At 37.6% G+C, this 27,803-nt stretch overlaps 1 protein-coding gene and 1 long non-coding RNA gene across 2 annotated transcripts in view; both read left to right on the top strand.

Moving 5' to 3' along the window:
- Positions 1–19,103, top strand: part of slc27a6 (solute carrier family 27 member 6) — a 29,285-nt gene extending 10,182 nt beyond the window's left edge. The window contains exons 4-10 of the mRNA XM_053340002.1: positions 3,611–3,735; positions 7,799–7,993; positions 14,484–14,574; positions 14,665–14,863; positions 15,592–15,689; positions 16,329–16,459; positions 18,139–19,103. Of these exons, the coding sequence (XP_053195977.1) occupies positions 3,611–3,735; positions 7,799–7,993; positions 14,484–14,574; positions 14,665–14,863; positions 15,592–15,689; positions 16,329–16,459; positions 18,139–18,315 (1,016 nt within the window). The 3' untranslated portion in view covers positions 18,316–19,103. The remainder of the gene's footprint in view (positions 1–3,610; positions 3,736–7,798; positions 7,994–14,483; positions 14,575–14,664; positions 14,864–15,591; positions 15,690–16,328; positions 16,460–18,138) is intronic.
- Positions 19,104–21,432: 2,329 nt separating this feature from the next.
- LOC128380266 (uncharacterized) lies at positions 21,433–23,989 on the top strand. The gene is made up of 2 exons (XR_008323479.1): positions 21,433–21,536; positions 21,622–23,989. It is a non-coding gene; the product is annotated as an uncharacterized LOC128380266 (long non-coding RNA).
- The last annotated feature ends 3,814 nt before the right edge of the window (positions 23,990–27,803 follow it).

The following is a 27,803-nucleotide window of genomic DNA, read 5'->3' as shown; positions in this document are numbered from 1 at the left end:
TGGTTTTGTAAGTCAGCCATATTATTGAATTCTTGGTTTCTACATTTGTTCCAACTGTTAGTTAAGAGTTCAATGTCCTTCACTCATAGAGATAAATGTCCCAACAGGTTGTTCTGAGAAGCCATGGACAGGCCATTGTCCTGACAGCTTTAGATGTTGAAATGCAGTAAACTTTGTACACATTAATCTCATTTACCCTTTAGAGATTGTATTAGAACATAATGAGCGAGCACATATGTAGACCTACAGATGTAAACGTGCCATCACTAATGGCGCTTTTCCACTACACAGTTCCAGCATGGCTCGACTTGTTTTTTTTTGCGTTTCTTCTATGGATAGTACCTGGTACCTGCTACTTTTTTAGTACCTGCTCTGCTGAGGTTCCAAGCGAGCCGAGCCGATACTAAATGTGACGTCAACAGACTGCCGGCCACTGATTGCTCAGAGTCTTCACTGGTAGAGCCGTCTCACACAAGAATCAAACCCAGCATTTTTAAATACCGTCAACAGCGTTACAGTCATACGTTTCTCTTCTCTTGCTTTGTGTGTGACAGAAAGCCACATACAGCAGCAAGTACACCACTGCCTCCATGTCCTCCATTGTTTATGTGTTTGTGTCGAGTATAAAACGAAGTCACGGCAGGATCGCGGATCCGTGCTATGACGACCCCGCCCACGTTGAGCAGGTACTTTTATGTAATGGAAAAGGTCTGTCCTGGAACGGTGTAGAGTCGAGTCGAGCCGAGTAGTGCTGGAACTGTGTAGTGGAAAAGCGCCATAAGAGACAAGAAATGTGATAGTTCCTGTAGATTTTAGGCATCTCTTTCCGCCAGTATAGCACCCCAAGTATTTTAGTGTCAAACTGGGTATATACAAAATACAGTCTATTTAAAGAAACTAGTTAGCCATTTTAAGCCTCTACATGCCAGATGTTTCTTTTTACCAGGTACATTACATCTGTAAACTGTTGAAAAGAAACCCATAGCTTGCTAACCTGCACTACACCTTTGTTGGTAAAGTAACACTGTAAGGTCACAGTCAAAAGTGTTATTTTGTAGTGTTGGAGATGAAGAATGTCCTCATCGTACCCTGAGTTTAGTTTGTTGGACTGAAAGTAAAAAAAATAACATCAAGCTGTCTTTTGAATCTTTGCCACAAGATAATATTGGCAGACACTGTGGCCTTGTTATTGGCAATGAATTTGTGTACTAGGCCAAAGAGCAAGCCCCACTTTATTCAGTCAGGTTTTGACAGACATCAGGGAGGCAAAACCTGTTTGTATTTGAGGTATCTCTGTTTGCACTGTGAGTGTATCTACTAACTAGCTTGGCTAACACCAGAGACCGCGTCTCAATCTCATGTGAGATTGAGGTAGGGTCTGGAGAGGAGCTGTTCATTTCCTCGTATTTGAGGCGGGATCAACAAATGTCGATCAAATGCTTCTGTACACTACTGGACAAACTTGCAGCCAATCATATCAACGAAACATGATGACACTTCCTTTTTATGAAGGAAATCATGTAGCACAAGTTTTTGTTCTATTTTCAAAGTGAACTTGCCTTCCAATTTATTTAGCACACAATCTACTGCTGCTTGGAACGGTTGCTGCACCTCCGTGGCCGCCATGCTGGTCGCTCTATGGTCGTCATCAAAATCAAAATTTTATCTTGGTGACCATGCAAACTTTCTGAGTGAAGTAGAATCTCGGTGTAATGAGAGCAGAGGTACTAACAGTTTCTGCCTCTGTTTGTGGAGTGAGTGTATCTGTTCACAGAAGTCTGTAAATGGGTTGTATCTCAGGTGTTATCATTACGAAAGGTTCAGGCCCAAACAGCTACACCTTGTTATTTTCCTTGATTTCCCACATTTTGAAAAACTTGTGTGAGATCCATCTGAAAAAGCATTGTGTGTTTGATCATAAATCTTCTCTCACTTACTAACAGTTATCCAAAATTTGTTTCTGAGAATATTTTTGGCAAGAAATACACTGTGTAGCTGATGTAATAATACATACTTTCACCTAAAATAGATAGCATGAAGTTCAAGCCACTTCTGAACTGGACTTCCCTGGCAATTTCCTGCCATGCTGAACCTTCACTAACAAGCGCGGCCAATTAAATGCTGTAGCTCATAAGTGGATGAGGTGGATGAGTCAAGTTCTGCCAATGCTAGTAAAGGGAGTGCAGCCTGAGAGCACCAGGTTGTGGTCTTCGAGTCCTCCTTTGGTGTAGTTTTACCTTTTACAGCTCTTTATCACATGGTTACCATACACTGCAGTTAGCAGAAATGTGTCACTGTGCATCAATGTCCTGGCCACACTCAAAGCCAGTGGTCATAGAGAGGGTGAGAGGTGTCACCTACAAGACTTACTGTCTCACCTCCACACACCTGGCTGCATTAAGTGGCAGTGATTTTTAGAATTGTTAGTTTTCAGACAGAACCAGCTCCTCCTCATTTCTTGTTGTCAGATGTTCCTTTTTCTAAATTGAAATAACATGAAAAACCAAGTTCACTGAACCTTGTTGACTGTAGAAGGAACATGGTCAGATTTTTATGAAAAATACTGGTTAAATCCATTGATGCAAGCCAGTGTCCCACAGGTGTAAGCAGTATTTATTCATAAAAATGTGATAATATACAGGGAAATAAATGTGAACTAAAATGTGGAATAAATGTAATCCAATTTGACAACGCAACAAAATGGTATTCAACACATTTTACATCATTAGCCCCAACTTATTTAGAAAGAATGGTTGTTTTTAGGAAATGTCCTGATCAATATTGACAAAACACATTTAAATTTAAATGAAGGAATACTCTTTTTTTTTTACTTTTCATTTGATGTTTTAACATGAAGAAATTATTTTAATAAATGCACTTAAATACACTGTAGGTGATTCAAAACTTAAATATGTATAATTATTTGTGGTTACACCATGGGACACTTTCAGGAGCATGTCTTACTTTTGCCAGCTCTTATTTGTCACTGACCCATTTATGTACACCTTAAGGGCATCAGTATGGTGTTGAACAGCATCTGACAGCTATGTCAGAACTACTGCATCTGTGTTTTGAAATGGACAACCCAACAGTCACACCCACCTTACACTGTGATTGGCCAGGTGTGTGGAGATGAGAAAGAAGGAAGGATTTGAACTCTGTCTCTCAAGCTTTTTCATTCTTTACACAAATACATTATCTCCCCTTTGTAGAGCCTGTTGTATAGACAACGTGTGTAGACATTAAATGTGCCTTGGTGTGTTTATTTTCAACTTTGCATGGTGTGTTCAAGAGATTTAAACTGAAACTGGACATGCTTAATGACAAAATCCTCTATAGTACCACCAAAATACACTGAATACATCTTCTCTGTCATCAGACCTGCTCTATGAGAAAAATACCTCGTGATAACTTTTATTGTGCTCTGGCGCTATATAAATAGAAAATTATGAATTGATTGATTGATCGAAATATTTGACATGTACATCCTATATGAATATTGAATGTTTTTCTTTATATATGAAAATAACCCGTTATTAAGAACAGGGAGAATGAGAATCATATCCTTTTAATAATTAATTTAATGAGACCATTTTATGTCCTATCACAGGTGCAACCTGCGTCCTGAAGAAGAAGTTCTCAGCCTCACAATTCTGGAATGACTGTCGAAAACATCATGTGACTATTTTCCAATATATTGGTGAACTCTGCAGATACCTCTGTAACCAGCCTAAGGTAATCCTTAGTATTAATGACCTCTTATACACATAGTATTATGCCTTCTTTGCATGAACAAACTGGCAAAAGTATGTGTTACATTAGTGGCTTTGCATAACTGTTTATTTCCAGAATATTTTGGTATAAATTTTCCATCAAATAATATTCAGATTTTTGTAAAACTCTCATACCTCTTTGGAGTACTTTCTTTGTTACAGTTCTTTGTTGTGAGTTACAGACAAGTGACAAATTAAAGGAAAAACCAACTTAAAGTGTGTAATAATGTGTGCACCATGTGCCACCAGAACAACGTCAATGCAACTTAACCCTTGCCTTTAAAGGACAAGTGGACCCAAACTCTGCCAGCAAAGTGACCCAAAAGCATGACGCAGCCATTGTATCCCCTCACTGTAGGGGTCAAGTGTTCAGACCTGTACCGGTTTTTCCTTGAATTTGTAACACTTCTGTAGTTTGCTATTAAACAAGGCACTTTCGTTTTGTACTCACGTTCCCACAACAGGCCTGGTGTCTCCAACTGCAATCAGCAATTTTAAATCAATCAATCAATCAATCTTTATTTATAAAGCGCCAAATCACAACAAAGTCATCTCAAGGCACTTTAAACATAGAGCAGGTCTAAACCGTACTCTTCAGGTTTAATTTTAAAGAGACCCAACATTCCCACATGAGCAGCACTTGGTGACAGTGGCAAGAAAAAACTCCCTTTTAGTGTTAACAAACCTCAGGCAGAACCAGACTCGAAGTGGGAGAACATCTGCCTCGACCGGTTGGGGTAGAGAGGAGAGAGAGGAAGGAGAGGAGAGAAGCACACTGTAAATCAACATTGAAGTTTGAAGCTCCAGGGCAGGAATCTATCATCCGGACGTCTACAGGCCCAGATTACCTGTGAGACCAGAAAGCACAGAGGAAGAAGTTTAGGTTATTGGATGTATTAGTGGTACATGAATGTTAATGAATATAGATGGATGGATAGAGAGAGAGAAAGAGGGGGAGAGAGGAGCAGTGCATCATGGGAGTCACCTGGCAGTCTAAGCCTATAGCAGCATAAACTAGGAGCTGGTCCAGGACAAGCCTGGCCGGCCCTAACTATAAGCTTTATCAAAAAGGAAAGTTTTAAGACTACTCTTAAATGTAGGGAGGGTGTCTGCCCCCCGGACCAAATCTGGAAGATGGTTCCACAGGAGAGGAGCCTGATAGCTGAAGGCTCTACCTCCTGTTCTACTTTTAGAGATACTAGGAACCACAAGTAGACCTGCATGCTGGGAGCGCAGTGTTCTAGTAGGTACATAAGGTACTATCAGTTCTTTAAGATATGATGGAGCCTGACCATTGAGAGCTTTGAAGGTGAGGAGAAGGATTTTAAATTCTAGTCTGAATTTTACGGGAAGCCAATGCAGTGAAGCCAAGATGGGAGTAATATGATCTCTCTTTCTAGTTTTTGTCAGAACACGAGCAGCTGCATTCTGGACCAGCTGGAGAGTCTTTAGAGAATTGTTAGGACAGCCTGATAGTAATGAATTACAGTAGTCCAGCCTAGAAATAATAAATGCATGGATGAGTTTTTCAGCATCATTTTGAGACAGGATATGTCTAATTTTTGTAATATTACGCAGATGAAAGAAGGCAGTCCTTGAAATTTGTTTTATGTGGGAATTAAAGGACAGATCCTGATCAAATTTAACTCCTAGGTTCCTTACAGTGGAGCTGGAGGCCAAAGTAATGCCATCCAGAGTAGTTATGTCATTAGATAATGTGTTTCTAAGGTTTTTAGGACCAAGCACAATAACCTAACTGGTTGCTTTCATTTGGCTTTATTGATAGATATAATTGAGTATCGTCTGCATAACAATAGAAAATGTATTGACTGTTTACGGATAATGTTTCCTAAAATAACCATATATAAGGAGAATAGTATTGATCCAAGCACTGAACCCTGAGGAACACCATGTCTAACGTTTGTTTGCATGGAGGATTTATCATTAACATTTACAAACTGAACTCTATCAGATAAATATGATTTAAACCATTTTAATGCTGTTACAGAATTTTCCAGAATGATTTCTGTCTGTGTGATTTATTGAATGTTGATTTGAAGTGAAAGTCTGGAAAGAGTCACTCAGTCTTGGGACTAACTGAGTGACACTATTTCTTCTATTCCATTCCACCTATTATATTCTACTCTAATTCATTCATTACTCTATTCCATTGCTTGCTGTTACTATCTCAACATCTACAGTATATTTAACACCACACACACCAGACTACAAAACAAATCAAGAGGATCAACATGCTGATCCACTGAATGATTGACAAAGTGAGCATGTTTAAGTAGAGTGAAAGAACAAAACACCAATGCCCTTTACAGTAGGCAGAAGTTTTTCTCTGGTGAGTCCTTCTGCAGTTACTGCTACTTGTATATCATTTCAGTAACATTGTGCACAATTGTTGCAGAAAGACAAGCACAGTCTTTGTTTTAGTTTGCGTCCTCCCATGGTGGACACATAGACATGCACGCACACACAGTATGAGAGCAGAGCATGTTCTTATTGAGGCTGGACTCAAAGTCCTCTTTGTCCACTTGTTTTGTTATGTCTCTGTGTGGGTGAAAGGGAGGCTGTGGAACTGTCCTCACTACTGATTGGCACTGTCTGGGAAATTAAAGATATGCACATGAAGAGCTCATAACCAAAGGTTCACAATATGTGCACACAAGAGTGAGTACTAATTACTAATTGTATTCTGTAAATATGCACAGTGATCAATGTGCAAATAAAATGTTTGCTCACAGGTGGTTTTAGCCATGAGGAGTCTAGATCTTAAGTTATCAGAGAAACTAGCTGAGCAAACGTTAGCAGCAACTCAGCTCGCTATGGACATCGTCAGAGAAACACTGATTTTTAATGTGAAACTTCTTTATTCTGTGTTTTTTTTTTGTTTTTTGTTTTTTTTACCAGTCCGGTTTCAGAGACCTCTGCAGATAATTTGGCTGCTGGTAAAAACCTCCTGAACTATGAACACTGAAGATCAAGTAAATCTTAGGAAGTGCACTGTAGTAAACTGGAATGTGTGTAGTTTAGGACAATGGCTTGAAGCAGAGGAAAGTGCTGAGCTATCTTACTTTCAGTACTATAGTGGATAATGCTCAGTTGACGTCTGGTAGAAAGGGTGATGTCATATAGGCTAACTGTAAATTTAACCAGTAGCTCCCCATAAAAGATCCTTTCTCCAACAGAGCTTGAGATGTGGGCGATGCCTCTCATTGGCTACAGCCCCACATTGTAGGAATGCTGTACATCTATAGAGATGTTCTGCTGCAGTCAATACTTGATCTTAAAGCTACAGGAAATTCAAACAGTTCAAATTGAAACGGTTACAAAGTATTTAGTCACAAACAGGAAAATGATGTGCTGCTCTAGGAACTGCCTTTGAAATATGATTGACAGGTTATTAGTCTAATTAGCTTGTAAGGGATCTTTATTGAACAATGGTTGTTGTGTTGAGGCGTATCAGGTTGTGATAAGGTTCTAGCTACATTGATCTGTATTTGGTTTCTTGTATATATTCTTCTCTTACCTTTACCACTGAGGTTGTTGTTTTTTTATTGTTTCCATGGCTATCTTTATTTAGTTGCCATGTAATATAAACACCTCTTCCACCCTGATTCCAGAACAAGTCAGAATACTGAACACTAGGATATTTTTAGCTTTTATTTGATGTGTTGTGTAACTTCATCCATCAGTTATAAGGTTGGTGGTTTGATCCCTGACTCCTGTTAACATGCCAAGGTGTTCTTGGGCAAGATACTGAACTCCAAATTGCTCCCCATGGCATGATATTTCTTTGTCTGTGACACACACACACACTCTACACATATTCCTTAGCATAGTAGTTTTATAGCTCCTTACATAACTGACATTTCTCTGTATGTATACTACTGTGTCAGCTTAATGAGATGATCAGATATTTACATGGAACCAATTTACATATGATTGAGAAATGATCAGCTGTCACCTGTCAGATCTACTCTGCTGATGTCATCACTTCTCTCTCCATCCATCAGACAGACATGGATAAGGTTCACAAGGTGCGGATGGGAGTAGGGAACGGGCTTCGTCAGGATGTCTGGCGGGAGTTCCAGAGTCACTATGGAGACGTTAAAATGTGCGAAGTGTATGGCTCCACTGAGGGAAACCTGTGTTTCATGAACCACATTGGCAAGATTGGTACTGTGGGTCGCTCCAACTTCTTCTACAGGGTAAGTCCTTGGCAATTCCAAAGCATGATATGAAAATTCCCCCGCCGCGGTCATAAATGTAAAGTTCACCATTGTCAAAATAGTTTGCAATTCACATGTCAGCATTCTCTAATGTTATGTCCTGTGTGAAAGCCCCATCCAGATCTACCCCACCTTCACCAGAAAATCCACTTATTACAACATTCCATGAAAATGAATTGCTCCTGTTAAAAAGTTGTGCCATAGATTGTATTGTGACGGGGTGGTTTTAGGCTGAAACATTCAATCAATCAATCAATCAAACAACTTTATTGTTTGCAATTCAGTTTGCAGCCTCAAGTCACATGGAAAGAACAAAAAAAACAAAAAAAATACTTACAGCATCTGCTCTGTCAGTACCACAGGTTGGCATGGGCAACTGGAGCTAGCAGCAAGTAACAGTAATTCATTACAACCAACAGAAATCACAAACATATTGAAGGTGATCCATAAACTTGGATAAACTGGATGTCTTTGCCCCTAATATCTCACTGTATTTTGATGTTCAGATGCAAATATACTGTTCACAAAATGTTTTTTACTGTGCCCATTGGCTAAAAATAACAAGGGCATTATATTGGCTATATTGGGCAGTCCCCATACACACAGGTACACACAGGTACACACAGATACACATTGTCTCTTTTTACTGTTCAGATGGTGGTTCCACAGCAGAGAAACAACAAAGTTACTGCAGACCAATATCAACTTGAACAAAGAAAAGTCTTGTGGGTTTCATTCACTAACATAATAAGACATGAGTACTTACTTACTTTAACTAAAGCTTTCAGTGAAATTACTGCTCATACATTTTGAAACTTTGCTTCTGCTTCCTTACCTCCTCTTCACAAGCCACATTATTGTTGGAAGGTGTTTTATTAACAGTCCACACTTAACCACAGTGACATCACTGCACTACTGCAGCAGGAAGTGCACCACTTGATTATAGTGACATCTGTACAGGGGGTAGAGTGGGTTAGGCAGGACCACTGTGTGCTGTATTATGTACTGTTCTAGTGTGGAAGAGCACATCTGCATTACACTTTCCAAGAATACTCCCAAAGAATGAATCACTGACATCCTGCCTAGTACATTGCACATTTCTGACTCACAATGTGTGTGCGTATGAGAGAGAGAGAGAGAGAGAGAGAGAGAGAGAGAGAGAGAGAGAGAGAGAGAGAGAGAGAGAGAGAGAGAGAGAGAGAGAGAGAGAGAGAGAGAGAGAGAGAGAGAGAGAGAGAGAGAGAGAGAGAGAGAGAGAGAGAGAGAGAGAGAGAGAGAGAGAGAGAGGTTGTGTTTTAAACTTCAGTCTGCATACCTATGGGATCTTTTGAGTAATGTTTTGTTGACACAAGTCCAGCAGAACATATTCAGGGTCTTGACAGCTCATTGTTCATCTTTAGCAGTAGACACATTTCCACTGAGTGACAATAAATGGTGAATTTCCTGTTTGCTCTGCAAGTGCAAGGCATTGTGGGTATTGAAGTCTTGACTATCTGTACATTTTGAGGAAAAATGAAACATTTTTGGAGATACACTTACACTGAATCTCATGTGAAGGTGGGAGCTGGAATCTGGATGTGGTTTGCGTAGTTTAGCATAAAGACTGGAAGCAGAGGGAAACAGCTAGCTTGACTCTGTCTAAAGTCCAAATACATTTAGCTCCTCTAAAGCTAACTGATTAACATGTTGTTCCTTTTTTTGTTTAATCCATACACAGAAAGAGCTGTGCAAAAATGATAATTTGTGGTTTTAGGAAGACTTAAGTGCTGGAACAATTTTAAAAAACCCATAAAAACAGTGTGAGTGTCCGGGTGGAGCTTCCTGAAGTCTTGTTATCACAGTGAGGTTTCCAGGTTTGGTACTATCATGCCTCTACAGAGACCAAAACCTAAATCTGAGCCTGTCTGACAGCTGTCTTGTAGCAGAGACACTGCATAGAAGTAGAGAGTGGATGGATACACTGTTGTTCACCAAGAATTGTACTTCTATGTACTTTCTTTTTTATATCTGGAATATCTGACATTTTATGGACCAAACAATTGATAACCAATCAATGACTTAAGAAATGAATCAGCAATAATGAATGTAATCATTAATGCAACCCTAGCTGATGTCTTGCTGCTGGAGTTATGTGATGTAAATACCACACAGTAACATTTATGGTTCAGCACAGACTGATATTTGCTCTTTCTTATATTATAATAACCATCCAATGTGTGGTTTTACTGCAGAGTGTATGACACACACACACAATTCTCTATAAACAATTAAAATATTGACAGATTTACATTCAATAAAATGATGTTTTGTTATGATTAGATAACCATTATAGTTTATTTTTGAAGCAGGTGTAGACCGTATCAATCAATCAATCTTTATTTATAAAGCGCCAAATCACAACAAAAGTCATCTCAGGGCACTTTACACATAGAGCAGGTCTAGACTCAGACTCTTCAGGTTTCATTTTAAAGAGACCCAACATTCAGGAAGCAGACATCTTTTGGCAAATGAACAATATTTGCATATTCGGAGATTCTGGAATGTTTAATGACATAGAAGGAGATGATGTCATTTCAAGATGATAGCATACAAAACACACAGATTATTATTGAAATTAGAGAATTTTACTGTATATATATCTTAAAACATGTTTGGAAGGGATATTTAAACATTTGGAGGCAACCCAAATATATGACTTCATTTTGGAGGTGCATACCTACACAACACACATTCATCTTTAACTGTTGCAGTGGCAGTGAGTCGGATTTGAATTTGATCACTAAAGTGCACATGGTAAGTAGTGGGGGGGAGGAGTAAACAGCTTACAGAAGATCTGCCAGGTCATGTATTAGCCAGGATGTGTGTGTCCTCTATTACAGGGGTCTTAAAGGGGTCAACCAGTTGACCGTAGTTACTGTATATGGGGTAATATAAGTATCATAAACACCTGTGAGATATAAAGTATTCAATAACAATATCAATACATTTATTTGTGTACATTGTTCAGTTTTTGTTGAGATTGGGTCAGAGAGTTATTACACCTGTAATGAATTATATTACAATATAATGTGTATGTTCTTTTTATTATATTTTATTATACATGGTAATGATCATGAATCTGATCTTATGTATGAAATAACACATTAATATTAACCAAATCTATAATACAATGTATACATTTTAAGATAATACTACACAAACCCTACAAATGTAAGAATACAAATTCACATAACTTTCTACAGATTTTCAGACCTTCACTAAACTGAACATTTTTCATTAAACTGACTTTTACTGGTGTTAACATTCCCACAACATGAGTACATCAGTCCTATAGATACATAGCTCATCATTCCCTCTTAAACTGAGTGAAGCCCTGCAGCACATTCACAACTATGTGATTGACTCCAAACAAGTACATTCTTATTATACTTTCAAAATAGAAAATGTCTTGTAATATGATATAATTAACTATTAACTATAATACAACTGTCATAGAATATTCAGTACAATAGAAATGTAAAATGTATTCTGTATATTCTAAATATTTTAGCAACACAATGCACCACAATACTATAACGTAATAAGTAATGATTCAATACAACACAATATACTAAATTATAGTAACAATAAATGTAAAAACAATAGCAAGATGTTTTTGCAGTTTCTTATTTTTTTATATTTTCAAAATAGACATCTATGACATGATTACATGAAAACTGATGAGTATATATATGAGTATAACATACTACAAAATAATACAAATAACGTGAAATATTACAGTTTAATAATATAATATAATATGATATAATATAATACAATAATTAACACAAAATAACATGTAAATAATTTAGGGTTATTAGCATTATTACTCTGCTGGGTAAAGAAGAGGTTGGGTAAAGAATGCCAGCTACATAATCAGAGCTAAAGATCATGCTGTAAGTCTTGTCAGACAGTTAGAGAGGATAAACAGTGGCTGTAGTACACTAGGTATTAACCACACTAATTCTAGTCTGCAGGCCTACCGTTAATCATGTTTAATCATCCAGTTACAAAAGGATGGCAAAATCAATTTAGCTTTTAAGCTCTGACCTGAGTTATTCTTAGAGCCATCCTACTGGCCCACAGACCATTATAAAATCTAGTTAGACAAGTGAAACATAATGACTTTCCTAACAGAGGAAACATGATTGACAGTGCTAAAACATGTAGTTATCCAAGTGTTAAGAGTGTTCATGTTTGAACTGAGGAAAGCCTGTCAATATCATTTTTTCATTAGTGTGTAATAGAATTTTGTTCTCTCTCTCTCTCTCTCTCTCTCTCTCTCTCTCTCTCTCTCTCTCTCTCTCTCTCTCTCTCTCTCTCTCTCTCTCTCTCTCTCTCTGTGTGTGTGTGTGATTTAAAGTAGCATATATATATATTTACAAATGATCAGCTTGTTCTGCTGACCCCAAGTAGCCAAACAGTTACATGAATGCAGTTCTTAATGAGTTGTGTAATGTTTAGTAAGTGTTGTTTAATTTTCATACATTTAAACTGAATATATTGTAGTTCTAATAGAAGTAACAAACTTTGAGTATGATATCACCCAAGTAACACTGAGATTATTACCCAAGAAAAGTTTTTGAAATCTTGTTAGACATTACAAATACTAATAATAATTGTAAACATGTAGGAAATGCAGTGTAATGATTCCTCCTGTTCATACTGACCATTAGAAGATCTCTTCATAATGTACTAACAATGGAAGTGATGGAGGACTAAATCCACAGTCCTCCTTCTGTGTAACAATGTATTTAAAAGTTGATGTGAAGCTAATATGAAGCTTCAGCGTCCAAATGAGTCAAATCTTCATCTTCTATGTTTCAACGTTACAGTGTTTTTAGTACCAAAGTTGCTCTTTTTGTTACTATACTTCCACCACAGCTCAACAGGAAACACTAAGAGGGAATTTGATGGTAAAAAGACTGTAAATGTGTCAGATATCACTTGATATGACTAACTCACACTGATGAAGCTCAATAGAAGCTGATCATCTACTTTTAAATGAGTGTGTGGACACACTGTGGATTTAGACCTCCATCACTTCCATTGAAAGCACATTTGAAGGAGATCTTTTAATAGTCAGTATGAACAGGAGGAATGATTACAGAGAGGAAAACATCTTTACTGTTCATATGAGGCAGTATGTGACTTGAAAATAGGCTACATGAAAAATTGTGAACCAATTCTTCAATTAATTCTACCAGGCAGTTTATTGTTTTATATAATCTGAATAGAATATGAGTAGTGTTTGGTTCTTAACTGAAGAAGGAAGTCTGTGGTGTGGGCCTTCTGAGTTTATTGCATCACCAGGATAAGTTTACTGACACAAACATGAAGCTCTTTAAATGTAGAAAGAACTGTATCACCATATAGCACTACGTAGGTTCTGATTTGTGATTTGTCTTAGGTCACATTTAGACATGATGGTCTCAGTGGACCAGATTCATTCTTCAGTCAGTCTTACGAGTGACTTACGAGAGCTTGTTGCATTCACCAGTTTTCTCGTATTTAGGATTTTCTCTTAGGTATGAACACAATCTAAGAGTGGTGCAGTCTTGTTGTAACAGTCATGTACAACCAGCCTGTCATTCTCCAAAGCAGTAAAAACATGACTGGTTGCTGACTAACGCTGTTATTCTCTAGGATGTAGTATGTTCTGTTTTAGAATATGATTGTGGTAAGTGTTCCATTTATAATGTTGCATGTTCCATTCTACAATGTGATTGTGATGGTAAGTGTTCCATTCTGGAATGTTATTGTGATGGCATGTCTTCCACTCTAGAATGCTGGATTTATCATTATAGAATACTAATTGGGTAATGGGTTTCAATAGGGACATTTGTGTCCCTAAGTAGCCCTGGGGAACAATTTTGTTTATACAGCGTATTATAGATCTATTAGAAGTGATTAAAATAATAATAATATATATATTAAAAAGAATGTCCTTGGAGAATTTGTTGCCGGTAGTCAGTATGAACAGGAGGAATGATTACAGAGAGTTCATATGGACACATGACTGCTGTTTCATGACGTTAAAAATTGTGAATGTATCCTTTAAAACTCAAGAAAAAGCTAGTTAAGATTTCTTAAAAGTAGGAAGTAGTATCATTTCGGGCCTGTCACAACCGCTTCACCATGTCTTTTTTTTGTTGTTTGTTTGTTTGAAGAACAATTGCTCTGACATTTTCTCAGCAGACATTTTGATATGCTACAGCAGGAAACAGCTGAATAAAGGCTGCATTCAGTCAGTGTTCCAGTTCCAGGCCTGTGGTGTTGTGCATGCTGACTCACTGGCATGGTGTCCTGGCACATCTAAATGGAACTGAGCCATCACTAATGTTATTTGTGGGTGATAGTTGCTTTCATTAGTTTAGACTGCTATGTAACCACACCATGTATAAATATTTCCTTCTAACTTTTTGTGCAGCTCCTGTTCAAGTATGATCTGGTGAAGTATGACATGATTAAAGATGTACCAGTGAAAAATCAGTATGGGTTCTGTCAACGAGTGAAAAAGGGTAAGAGCTCCTAAATATTTCCATGAATGAATATAATTTCCTTTTACGATAGTATTGATGTGATATTATCTGTCGTATGTGTGTTCTCAGGCGAGACAGGACTCTTACTGTCTAAGGTGAGCGCCCTCAGCCCTTTCTTTGGCTACGCTGGAAGTAAACAGCTGACTGAGAACAAGCTGATGAGGAACGTATTTGTGAAGGGAGACGCCTACTTTAACACAGGTGACCTCATGGCTGAAGACCATGAGGGCTTCATCTCCTTCAGAGACAGAGTAGGAGACACCTTCAGGTACAGTTGGATAAGATTTGTTTTTTAACTACAGGTACAATTCATAGACCAGGACTAGGAGTTTGAAACAACAACCAAGCAGGGAGATGATTCACTAACAACAAGATACATTTAAATGATTTATTAAGAAAAATGATTCATGTGCGTAGCTCCTCTGCTTGCTGACGGAGGACACTATACCACAGAAGAAACAGGATGAGAGAAATGGGGCAGGGGTAGAATACAAGAGCGGAAGAGGAGGAAAGGGTTAGGTGGTATTTATAGGAATGCCACAAGTTGCATTGTGGGCCTGCTCCTGAAACTTCACTGAATAAACTTCAATATTGAGCATCATGGGAAATGTAGGATCCAACATTTTTGGAGCTTGACTCTTACCATGGTCAGGATTTTTATTTTTATTTTTTTTAAATCTATCTTGTTTCCCAAGTATATGGATTTGCAATGATCAATGGAGTAGCTTTTTTTGTACTGGTGTAAGAAGAGCTTCTCTGCACAGCTCTCACAGCAGGGAGGCAAACTTCAGAGAGAAAAGATTGGAGTGCATAGATTTTTGACACTGCTGCTATGTTTTGTGATAAAGATGCAGTACAACTGATAATCATGACTAGACACTTAATAGGGAGATGGGTCTGTAACAGGCTATGTGGTGATTACATATTTTGAATGCAAAGCTTACTATAATTACAATGTTAATCACTTAAATGAAATATTTTCCCCCCTGATTTCAGGTGGAAGGGTGAAAATGTAGCAACAACAGAGGTGGCAGAAACTCTTGGACTGGTGGATTTTATCCAAGAAGTCAACGTGTATGGAGTAGAAATACCAGGTATGTTTGTATAGTGTGGCTGAACATCAGACTTCACCTAGATGACAAAACAAAATGACAAAACTTTTGAAATGTATATGTTTTCAGAATAATCAACGACTGGTAAATGTGCCACATACTGCATATTGAAGACTGTGTAAAGTGAATTCAGACATTTTCTTCTAAACACATTAAATAGGTCATAAATGTATTTCTTAAAATACTACTACAGTCTACAGTTAGCCAGTTAGCCGAGCTAGCAGCTGAGTTAGCAGCAGAAAACTCTCAGACGTAGCTTCCATGTTTCTGGTAGAGGTGGTGACTTTGATTGACAGGTGACACTTGGTAGGGGGCGGGGTTTCAGCGGACTCGGTGGGCACTCCCACAGCGTTTGGGAGCAGAGAAAGAGACTGATTTTTACACAACTTTGAAGTCTAATTTCATATATTTGGCGATTTTTTTAATCATTCAAATTAGGCAGGGTGGTTAACAACACACTTTTCTGTGGTATGTCAAACTCAGAACACATATTTATTCTTACTTTACATGGCCTTTAACTTTATTCTTGCAGTAGTTTGCAGCTAAAGACTTTGTATTGACTGACAGTGAATGGTGCTAGAGAGTGCTGGAACAAGTAACACTGAACCATGTTGTCCACAGGACATGAGGGCAGAGCAGGAATGGCTGCTATGATTGTAAGACCAGACCTGACGTTTGATGGGAACAAACTGTTTGAGCATGTGGTGAGAGATCTACCAGCATACGCTCGACCACACTTCATAAGACTTCAGGTAAGTATCTGCAGCTTAATTTGGTTTTGATGAATGGTCTTAGAACAGAGCAGTGAGCGGCTGAAAGAAGCACTGTGACACCAGGTGCTTAACTATATCATTACACAACTGTAAGCTTGTGTGTACAGACCTAGTTCAAAGGATTAGTTCAACACAAAACTAAACTGTTGCATTTATCTTATCACTATGGTTCCCAGTGCCCGATCGTAACATAGGTGAAGTTGTGTAAGTGTGTAAACGTTCCATTATTACACTGTTCTGCTTCTTGTGCTGGCTGTGGCTCAGGTAGAAGTCTTCTAGTAAACATAAGGGTGATGTCTGATCCCAGATTGGCCCCAGATTGGCCCCAGCAGTCAGCAGCCAACTGCCTTTCATAGCAGCTCCACCACCATCAGTGTGTTAGTGTGTGTGAATGACAGGTTTTTTAAACACATTTTGGATGAACTTTTGGGTGTGATCTCTGTCAGTGATGTCATCATCAGAGACATGTGATACAGCACTGTCATGGTCTTCTCTATTCAACCTAAACTAAAGTGTGTGTATATATTTGTGCATGTGTTGAAAGCTTATTATGGTGTATTCATATTGTTGACTACTGGTCCTGTGAACACACTGAGCAGAGCAGAGATGAGTAGCATGTTCCAAAGGAGACAGATTGTTTACTCACTATTCACTGCAGCAGCATTTCATACTGTATGCTGTATCAGTAAGTGTACTACACCCTCTAGTGTCCATCAGCTGCTAGTCCTTTGTCCTGTAGTTGATCAGTCATTAGGGACAGCAAACATTAAAAAAAGTGACCACCACAATTTCCTGTGATGTCTTCGAAAAATATATATAAAATATATAAATTCCACATGTGAAGGCATATTGTACTCCTTTATTTATACAGCTCCCTTGTGGGCGTAGTTTAAAAAGGCGAGCATGCAGAAGACTCAGGTTGCTTATAATGACACCAGGTACTGTTCTGTAGAGCATGAGTCGACACTTTCAAGGCCTTATTGAGGAGTTTGATGTACAAATGTGTTTGTCGCCTGAACGTTTCTCAGAACAACATTGTTAGTCTGTTGTCAGACCCAAAGTATAGATCCATACATTACCAGTCACCTGTATGGAAACACTGGTATGAATGTCTTCATAACTAGTGCAATGCTTTTATTTTTCTATGTATCTGATGTCTTTTTATATATATATATATATATATATATATATATATATATATATATATATATATATATAATATATATTGTGTCTGTATTGTCTGTGTGTTTTTAAACTGGACCCTGAGTCTGACAATAAAGGTGATGATGATGATGATGATGATGATGATGATGATGATGATGATGATGATGATGATGATGATGATGAAAAATACACAGTTTATGATGATGTAAAACAGAGAAAAGCAGCAAGTCCTCACATCTGAGTAGTTGTAGAAAACGTTTGGCACTACTGCTTGAAAAATATTTTTAAACCATCAGTTACTGAAATTGTTTTTGATTCATGTTTTCTTGATCAAATAATCAACTGATAAACTAATCTGTTTCAGCTTTATTGCAGTCAGTGTGTGCACAGCAGTGGAGCCTGTTTACCTATAAATCATTTATTTAGAAATGTTCAGTGTGAAATCTGCTGCTACCCTGAAATGACACTGATGGTTGTTGTTTTCGTGTCTTCAGGAGGTGATGGAAATGACAAGCACCTTCAAGCAGCAAAAGTTCCAGTTGGTGCAGAGCGGCTTCAACCCCTCAACAATCTCTGATCCTCTGTATGTGCTGGATCACCTGCAGAAGAGCTACATTCCTCTAACAGACAGTATCTACCAGAACATCCTCTCTGGAGAACGCAAGCTATAAAAGTCACAAGTATGGGGTGATGACACAGCTCCAAACCATGCACAAAGAGGGATCTCATTCAGTAGCTCTGCTTTCTGCAGTATTTTATATTTAATGGAAACATTTGTGCCTACAATCAAGTTGAGTGATTTACTGAGATCTGAATGAAAAGCTCTTATCTAACTAGTGAATAAGCTGAATGAGCTTCACTACATATATGTGAGCAGTAATGTCCCTAACGTACAGTTATTTTTGTTCAATAAATAATATGAACCTGAATGCATCACAGTGAAACTACTATACCTTAAAAAAACCTGAAAACACACCAAGTACCTCAAACTGAAGATATTTCTTATTCATTTACACAGTAATAAGAACATATTTGACAAATCAGTTTTGAAAGTGTTAAGAAGGTTAAGAAGTCTGAAATATTTTCAGCAGTAAATGAAGGACATTTGAAGGAACTCTTATTCAGTTAATTAACTGTATTGTATTTACTATTATTTAATGTATTTTTTCATGGATTCAGAGGTTTATAATAGGTAAAAGACCTTTAAAATACAAAAAACAAAAACAAAACAAAAACATACTGGTAGCCTTTCATTTAAACCTTGAAGAAGCCTTCATTCTTCAATGAAGGTGTACAATCTGTGGTTAATTCATTGATACGTTGATGAATTAACTGTAATGTATTAAACTGATGTGTGTTTAGAGGAAAATAAAAGCACACAACATGAAGGATATTCATTAATTTAACTTTACATTTAAGGTTTCAGAGAAATGAATGGATTATATGAAGGGAGGTGATTTGAATAAAGCAAACATCATGCAAGTCATCCCTGTAAAGCCACTATAAAAACCATTAAACTATACAGATGTAGATAATTCATTAAAAATACCACAATATATGATCATCCATTAAATGAATTATTTCCTTTTAAATCCGGTATAAAATGCCATATTTACTACAGCAGTAAAAAAGAATTAGAGTAAAAATTGAAGCGATTCTATTTATTAGTGTACAAAAATGAAGATACACAAATCTGGTTTGTAACTTCTAAACAAATAAATGGTTCACAGATATGGTGTTGAAAATTTGCTGACACGTCAACTTAATTCTGTTTGTTAACAAATGTATCCACAAATATTTCATTTTCACTGATTTTATTTTAGCCAGTCAGATTTAAATACATCATTTTGAGCAAATGATGACCAATCACAGCACACATCCTATGTGTTCAATTCATATTGTTTATTTTTGAAACAAAAATAACTCTGTTTGTCTTGACTGATTTGGGAAGAAAGATTTGAATGTAGAAGTCCAGAAGTACCCAGTTGTTTAGTCATATCAAATGTTTTCCCACTTGTGTTTTTTTAATGCTGTGAACGTTCTGATGATTGATATGATTTATTTATCAATTTAAAAAAACTCTTTGCTTTTGTTTACCTAGATTTGAATGTTTGCTGGTAATGTACTGACAGACTTTAATACTGGTTCAATTAACATGAAAGGTGTTAGAAGCAGGAAGTGACTTCATAGTGTCTGCGCTGTTCTACTTTGAGATATCAACAGATTATTTCAGAATATTCCCACAGTTACATGATAACTCACTATAACTGAGATGAGAGATGTAAATATCACCTGTGACTGAGCTGTACAGTGTTATTCAGGTGTGAGCTGTTAGAGCATTATACTGTATACTGTTTACTGGTTGGATTTACAATGTGAACAAGTTGTAAATTGTAATATTTAGAAGGTTCAGTTCACTCTGTTCGTGTTTGGGATATGAAGATAAACTATATATAAAACATATTGCATACAAATGAAAAGATGATTGTGATTTATTACAACTTGGGTCTTATTTTGTAGTTTTAGCCTTCATTTCCTGTGAGCCATAGTAACAAACAAACTGCTAAGAATTTACTAAGAATGGTGAAGAAACATGAGCAGTCACATGATCAGAAAGGTTGTAAACAAACAAACCCAAATAATCTGATAGAGGAAACAAAGGAAAACATAAGAACTTCCTCCATAGAGGAATGTAAACTCAGAGTGTACAAGTGCATGCTGGGTAGTGACATCAGACTAAATTAGAATGGCGGCTTTGCGTCATTGGTGCATGCACACAGTTATCCTGCACGATGACGGAGTGATCACTTCCACTTCTCTCTGGTTTAGATCTAGACACACTTTGTTTCACACCTGTCTAATCATGTTGGACTTAGTTGTATTGATGATAGAACTATGTATAAGACCCTAGTTGTAATAAAGTTGATACTGTCCCAAAATTGTAAGAAATCTCATGAGGCCAGTATCTCATGAGTACTGTGCATTCAGCGCAGTGAAACATTTGAGACATTCTCTGAATTCTTTACCCTTTAGTCTAGTTTTACAAGGTGTGTCAGGATATCATATACATCCTGTATCCAAGGACAGAGTACAGATCTGACATCCTCACCATGGCGACAGGGCATAGATCATGTTAATGTCAACAGTGATATCTCCTTCTAACATTGACACACTGAGGTGTGTTTCTGACTCTGGATGAGAGTGCAGCAAATATATATTTACTAAATGTTAAATGAAACATTACTGTTAAAACATTGATTTGATGTGGAGAAGTAAACCTCTGATTAACATCAGGTGTGCAGCTGTTTGCTCACAAACACTGTCTTCTTCTTTTTCACTCTTGCAGAATTAACCTTTGTGTCGTCCTTCCGGGTCAAATTGACCCCGTCTGTTTTGACTGTTCCTTCTTTCCTTCCTCCATCCCCCTTTCTTCCTTTCTTCTGTCCTTCTTTCCTCCTTCCCTCCTTCTTTCCTTCCTTCCTTCTTTCCTTCCTCCACCCCCCTTTCTTCCTTCATTCTGTCCTTCCTTCCTTCCTCCCTCCCTCCCTCCTTCTTTCCTTCCATCCTTCCTTCCTTCTTTCTTTCCTTCCTTCCTTCTCTCCTTCCTTCTTTCTTTCCTTCCTTCCTACCTTCCTTCCTTTCCTTTCCTTTCCTTCCTCCCTCCCTCCTTCTCTCTTTCTTCCCTCCCCCTTCCTTCTTTCCTCTGTCCTTCTTTTCTTTCTCCCTCCTTCCTTTCTTTTTTCCTCCATCCTTCCTTCCTTCCTCCCTTCTTTTCTCCGTCCTTCCTCCCTTCTTTCCTTTCCTCGCTTCCTTCCTCCCTCCCTTCCTTCCTTGACTCAGGAGGGCTAAGGGAATCAATTCAACATGCTGGATAAAATTCAGCTCTTCTTAAGTGCAACTGAACTTTGCACTTTTTTCATTTTTGGAGGACTCAGGTGATTAGATATCAATTACACTGTGTTCAGAATAGGAAGCAGCAAGTTCCCATGGTTCCTTTGTACATACTAGAGTGCTTTTAGAGAGACAAAGAAAGGCACTAAAGGCACTCTAGTACACACTTCCAGGTACTCTCTTTCTGGTTACTTTTGTGGTGTGGCATTTAAATGTATCTGATACAGAAGTAAGATATTGGGCCCCATCTTGCGGTCGGCGCACAGCGAATGGCGCGCGTGGCGCATGTCTTTATTAGTTTCCCCCGGCTCAGTTATCACTTTCTCGCCCTGTGCCCACGTTGTCTAAATAGCAAATGCACTTGCACCAGTCTGTGCGCCTATGGGTGTGTTGGTCTCTAAATGAGATGTGGTCAGGTTCATTGGTGGCGCGATGATATTCTGAGGCAGAAGAAAGTGTTTGCGCTACTGACCAAAAAAAAAAACAGGTCTGAAGTCACTGGCGCATATTTCACTGTTATTTAAGAGTCTTATTATCAAGAGTCCAATATGCTCCTATAGATAGCTTGTTACCACACGGACGCAGCACACAAACATGCAAAACATCACTAATAAAAGGACCACAATGTGAATTCGTATTGTGGTGTAAATCAACATATTAAAAATGCATGTCATATTAGTTAGTCATAATATTTATCAGATTTAATTAATTGTAAAAAATGGAGAGCGCCGTTGTGGACAGTCCTAACAAAAAAGTCTGTATAGCCTCTGACAAGAGCGCAGTGCCATTACGCACAGCCACTCACTGTTTATTAAATCACCTGATGACACCAGACTGCTGCAGTATAACTACACACACCTCTACACTCATCACACTGGTTGGTTATATCTCCATATTCTTCCTTTATATGAATTAAATGTGAGGTTAGCAGTTAATCAGCCAACTTTCCTTTCAGCAAAAGTAACTCATGTTATATTATTGAAACGCATTGCTGGGTAAATGTTATAATAGCAATCCACCAAAGTGACAGCGCTCTTTGATATTAAAGGGAATGGGAGATGACACTCTGATTGGTTTACTCTGGCGCAGTGACTGTTTTTCCGCCGTTAAAATAGCAAAAGTGGATTTGGATACGCCCCAAAGGCACTTGCGCCACGCGCTTCACGCCATGAGCCATTGATCGTTAAAATAGGGCCCATTATGTTTAATTCCTCACCTACACTACTGACTGACTGGACTCCTTTAGGAAGGAACTGGTTAATATCGTTTGATAATGGTTTAATTACAGTATCATCAGTTGATGTATTTGACTCGAGCTGATAATGTCAGTTAACTGTATTGGTTAAAAGTAACCAACTGTAAAAATCAGAAAGTATCATTGCAGGATTTTCTGCAACCTTCCACAGCTTAAACAAGGTAGTGACTTGTTCCATGGAGATTCATTCATTCATTGCGTTAACTGAAAATGTGCTCATTAAATGAGTTTGTGTGATCGCTTTTGAAACTAATTCAAGAAGATACATCATCAAAAAAATTCTTCTAATCAGAGTTATGACATCTATGGAACCCTAACCCATCACCTCAAAATCACAAGCACAAAAGAATCATTGTTTTCTTGATATGATCTTTATTATGAGAAAACAACTTTGTCATCATAAATAATAAGAACCCTAACTCCTGATTTTGAGATAATGGGTAAAATAAAATAAAAAAAAGTTTCCAACTGATTTGTTTCATTCCTAGTCACAGAATGATCAGTTTGTCTGTTTTTTATTCTTTAAAACCATATAATATCCAATGCCTGAGGTCAGCCCCTATGAGCAAACCTTAATATTGGCTTTGTAACAGAGGGGAATACTGTGAGCTTAGTTAATCTAATGTGAATCATGTCTATCTGTCAAACCTCTGACAGGACCGAGCTGAGCCAGAAACATAACACTTGAACAACTTTGACTTTCACTGAAGCTGCTTGATGTTTGTGTTTGAAGTTTGACTTCTGTGCTCGTCTTCCTGCAGTTTCATCACACACACACATGCATATGAGTTTGCTTATTGCTTAATTATGTGGCAAAGATTAGGTCATACTGTTGTTGACAAGAAATGGTTTCATTTCATGTTGTAATGTCTTATCTGAAAAAAACCCTATTTTGTCCTGTGTTCATTCTGACAGACCGAACAATGTTCTGAGATAAACAAGTCATTTTTTGTTTTTGATTTGATTAGATTTTTTTATTTAGATGTATTTCATATCTTCATATTTAATCTCATCTCTGCACACTGTGCATTTGTTAAAACTTATCAGTAAAAGTTTATTATGATCTCAGCAGTGAGCCAGCAGTACATCAACAGGAGTTAACCTCTAAGGAATTAACTCATTTTATACCACATTTTAATATTAATAATGCATCATTTAAGACAGAATTTTGTAAAAAAAAAAAAAAAAAAAAAAGACAATTGTAAGAAGAAAAAAAATAAAACATACAGAACTCTTGATATATTTTTTTGTTTGTTTCCTCAGCACAGATCAGTCTCAGAACTCAGTATATTAAAGCCCTTATCATTTCAGATCTTTTTATAGTAAACACTGAATATCTATAATCTGTCTGAGCTTCCATAGAACTGTCCACAATGTTGTAGAAATATATCTGTTCAGCTAACTTTCACATTAAGACTTCCCTACATAACATGAGCAATCATAGACGAAATTTTGATTTCAGAGGTGGGGGGGACACAACTGGCTCGAGTACTGAGGTGGCGGGGGTTATCAGTGTTGCCAATTGGGACCAAAACTGCCTTTTGAAAAAGTGCAGGGGACATGTCCCCCCTGTCCCACCCCAAAATTACGTCCATGTGAGCAATACATGTTTCATAACATAAATTATGTGTCAGTAAACCATGAAGCAATTTCCAATGTTTTTATTTTCTCAGTATCATAAAAAAGAAGAGAAGATAAGATGCACTGATCATTATTGTTATGTTTAGCAATATAACTTCATTCCCTGTCTCATCAGCCTACAGGCAGTCAGGTCTCATCAAGCCACTGTACTCTACCTGCTCAACAGACACAGTTAAAGAGCAGCTGATGAACTATTTTTCTAATATATTTCTCACTGGTGGAGAGAAAACCGGAGCTAAAAGGAGAGTGAATCTCAGTTGAACAGATACAATACTCTAAATTCAAGTTCAACTCTGTGTGCTGCCTGTGTAAATAGTGTTTGCCAACATGTTACTAACTTCATGAGGTGATTAAGGTCCAAGACACATGTTTAGTAGCCATGAAAAAATCAGTTTGCTTTGAGTGCCAGACCTCTGCAGGTGAAATATCAGCAGCTCAGTTGCCACTTGTTCAGATATGACTTTAAACATGGCTGCACAGACAGGGCTGAGTGGTGTAGAGTACAGCTTTAAACATGGCTGCACAGACAGGGCTGAGTGGTGTAGAGTACAGCTTTAAACATGGCTGCACAGACAGGGCTGAGTGGTGTAGAGTACAGCTTTAAACATGGCTGCAGTGAGCAGTGTAGAGTACAGTGAAGAGGTAGTAAAGATAACATTAGCAGAGATTGTTGCCACACTGGAAGAACTTCATGAGTTCTGTAATTAACTTTGTTGAAATCACAAAAGGTTTTGAACTCTGATATGTTCTGTATTGTGCTTATATTTCATATATTTGATTAATGAGAGCTGGACAGAGGTGATGTCAGGACTTTAGCTCTCTGTTAACAAAGAATGTTTTGGTTTCCTATTTCATTTAGTTGTTTTCTCTCACTCAGTCTATTTTCATGTTACGTCTTCTTTTGTATAAGCTGTAACACTTGGCTAAATGTCAGTCACTTTACTTTCAATTGATTCTGAGTGTGTTCATTCACATCATTGTTTAGAGTGTTTACAGAATTTCAGAAAATGCTAATTTTGTCAAATGAAGTCACTGATCGACAGATTGAGAGCTGCATAAATACTGGTACATAGATTTGTATTGTTAATTATTTCCTTGGGAAACCACTTACAGCAATACTTTTAGTGTTATGAGTATTTAAGTTTGCTGCACTTGTTTTAATTTTTTCATGCACACTGATGTAACATGGTCTGTTTGGCTTTGCCTTCACTGTAATCAATCAAGTCTCCAACAGTCAGAACTTTTGTCAGATGTAGCCTGACTGAGGAGATGAGTTCTAGTGCCATTGTGTATAAAAAATAACAGAATAAATAAATATTGGTCCATTCAGTACATTTGCTTTGTTGGTTTTATTTCAAGCATGTATAGCATTTATTTTTAAAGCCCCTATGTGTGTCTTATGACAGCAGTCATGTGTCCATATGAACTCTCTGTAATCATTCCTCCTGTTCATACTGACTATTAAAAGATCTCCTTGAAATGTGCTTTCAATGGAAGTGATGGAGGACTAAATCCACAGTGTGTCCACACACTCATTTAAAAGTAGATGATCAGCTTCTATTGAGCTTCATCAGTGTGAGTTAGTCATATCAAGTGATATCTGACACATTTACAGTCTTTTTACCATCAAATTCCCTCTTAGTGTTTCCTGTTGAGCTGTGGTGGAAGTATAGTAACAAAAAGAGGAACTTTGGTACTAAAAACACTGTAACGTTGAAACATAGAAGATGAAGATTTGACTCATTTGGACGCTGAAGCTTCATATTAGCTTCACATCAACTTAAAGACCTGCCAATTTATTTGTGTCTTCTTTCTAAGGATGCCACAGTTATGTGAGTGTAGCTAATGGAGCACATGGACTTTCCTTTCAAAAAGGTGGACATGATGAGGAAGCTATCATAGCTTTCACATTTTATAGCAACATGGGAGGTAAGTGATCTATTTCTTACAGATATTGTGTTTTGGTTGCTAATAATCAAATCGTTATTTCAATATGAGAGTCTAAACTTCAATGTTATAAGCTTTCAGACATATACAGTAATTTTAACCCTTTCAATGCACAACTTTTATTCCATTTTTAACTGAATTCTATATTCCCAGGTCTTCTTCCCCTCTAGGCAGGCCTCTAGGCATCCTCTGAAGTGACCCTTTCTTCTCTAACCCTAACCCTGACCCTTATCATAACTGTTTCCCCAGGACTCCTCAGAACCCTCCAGTACCCCAGTGGTGGGCCCCAAGACCCCGGTGGGCAGCCCAGAACCCTCTGGTTCCCCAGTTGGAGGCCATGGAACTTCCAAGACGCCTCCAGTACCTCAGTGGGAGGTACAGAATGCTTCAGGACCACTGTGGAGGTTCCCTGAAGGGACCATTTCCCCTTAGACTCTAATCTAATATACATATATTGGCTGTGTCTCAATTCCGACCCAACTGCGAGGCTGCATCCTCGAAGTACGCGGCCTTTGCGGCCTTCGAAGGATGCAGCCTTCTGAGGAACCTCCGAAGGCTGCATCAACCGTTGTTAAATGAGACGGTCTAGCCTTCGAGGCATTTCCTGGTTGCGTCACCAGCTGTTCCCTCCCATAAGACGAGAAAGACGCCACGACCGAAAAGACGGTGAAAAAGCTGACAAAATTATAAGAGAGAAGAAAGGAGAAGAATAAAGGAAAACACACAAGAAAGAAAGAAAGAAAGAAAGAAAGAACGAAAGAAGAAAGAAGGAAAACACACAAGAGAAAGAATAATAAAATAATAATAATCTGTAAATAGTTATTCCTGATGTAATTTTTGTAAATAGTTAAATGTTTCATCACTTGATAATAAAAGAAAATATTTAATCCCTTGTTCTTCCTGAACAGTAGCACTTTATGCCGTTTGTTATAAATTGTACTTAAGTTGTAAATACTAAATGGAATAGACAACGTGTAACAATTGACAATATTTTTTATTTTATAACATTAACATAAAATCACCACTTCTTTTTCGCCTGGTGGGGCTGGACCTTCCCCTCCATGCCCATCTTTTCCAGTATTGTTCTAAACACAGAGGGAAGCAAGAGAAAAGGTAAACACAGGGATGCTATGTTAACAGACAAAAGGGTTCTAATATAGCAAAAAATTATCATAATAATGAAGTATAACATATAATAGTGACAATCCCAAACGTAGCTCTTTATTAAAATCTAAATTTGTTCATCTTAGTCTATATATATATATGTGTGTATATATATTTACTTATATATATATACACATATATAAGTCAAGTAATAAAATATAAGTAATTAGTAAAAGTATAAAAGTATAAGTAGTAATAAGTACAAATAATTAAATAAAACAAACCAATACTTACACTTGAATGAAAAGTCTTCACCTGTTG

This window comes from Scomber japonicus, chromosome 19 (assembly GCF_027409825.1).
Source record: "Scomber japonicus isolate fScoJap1 chromosome 19, fScoJap1.pri, whole genome shotgun sequence".
In the NCBI taxonomy this organism is placed as follows: Eukaryota; Metazoa; Chordata; class Actinopteri; order Scombriformes; family Scombridae; genus Scomber; species Scomber japonicus.
Note: the sequence above shows the minus strand (reverse complement) of the source record. Positions and strands in the feature narration are given on the sequence as shown.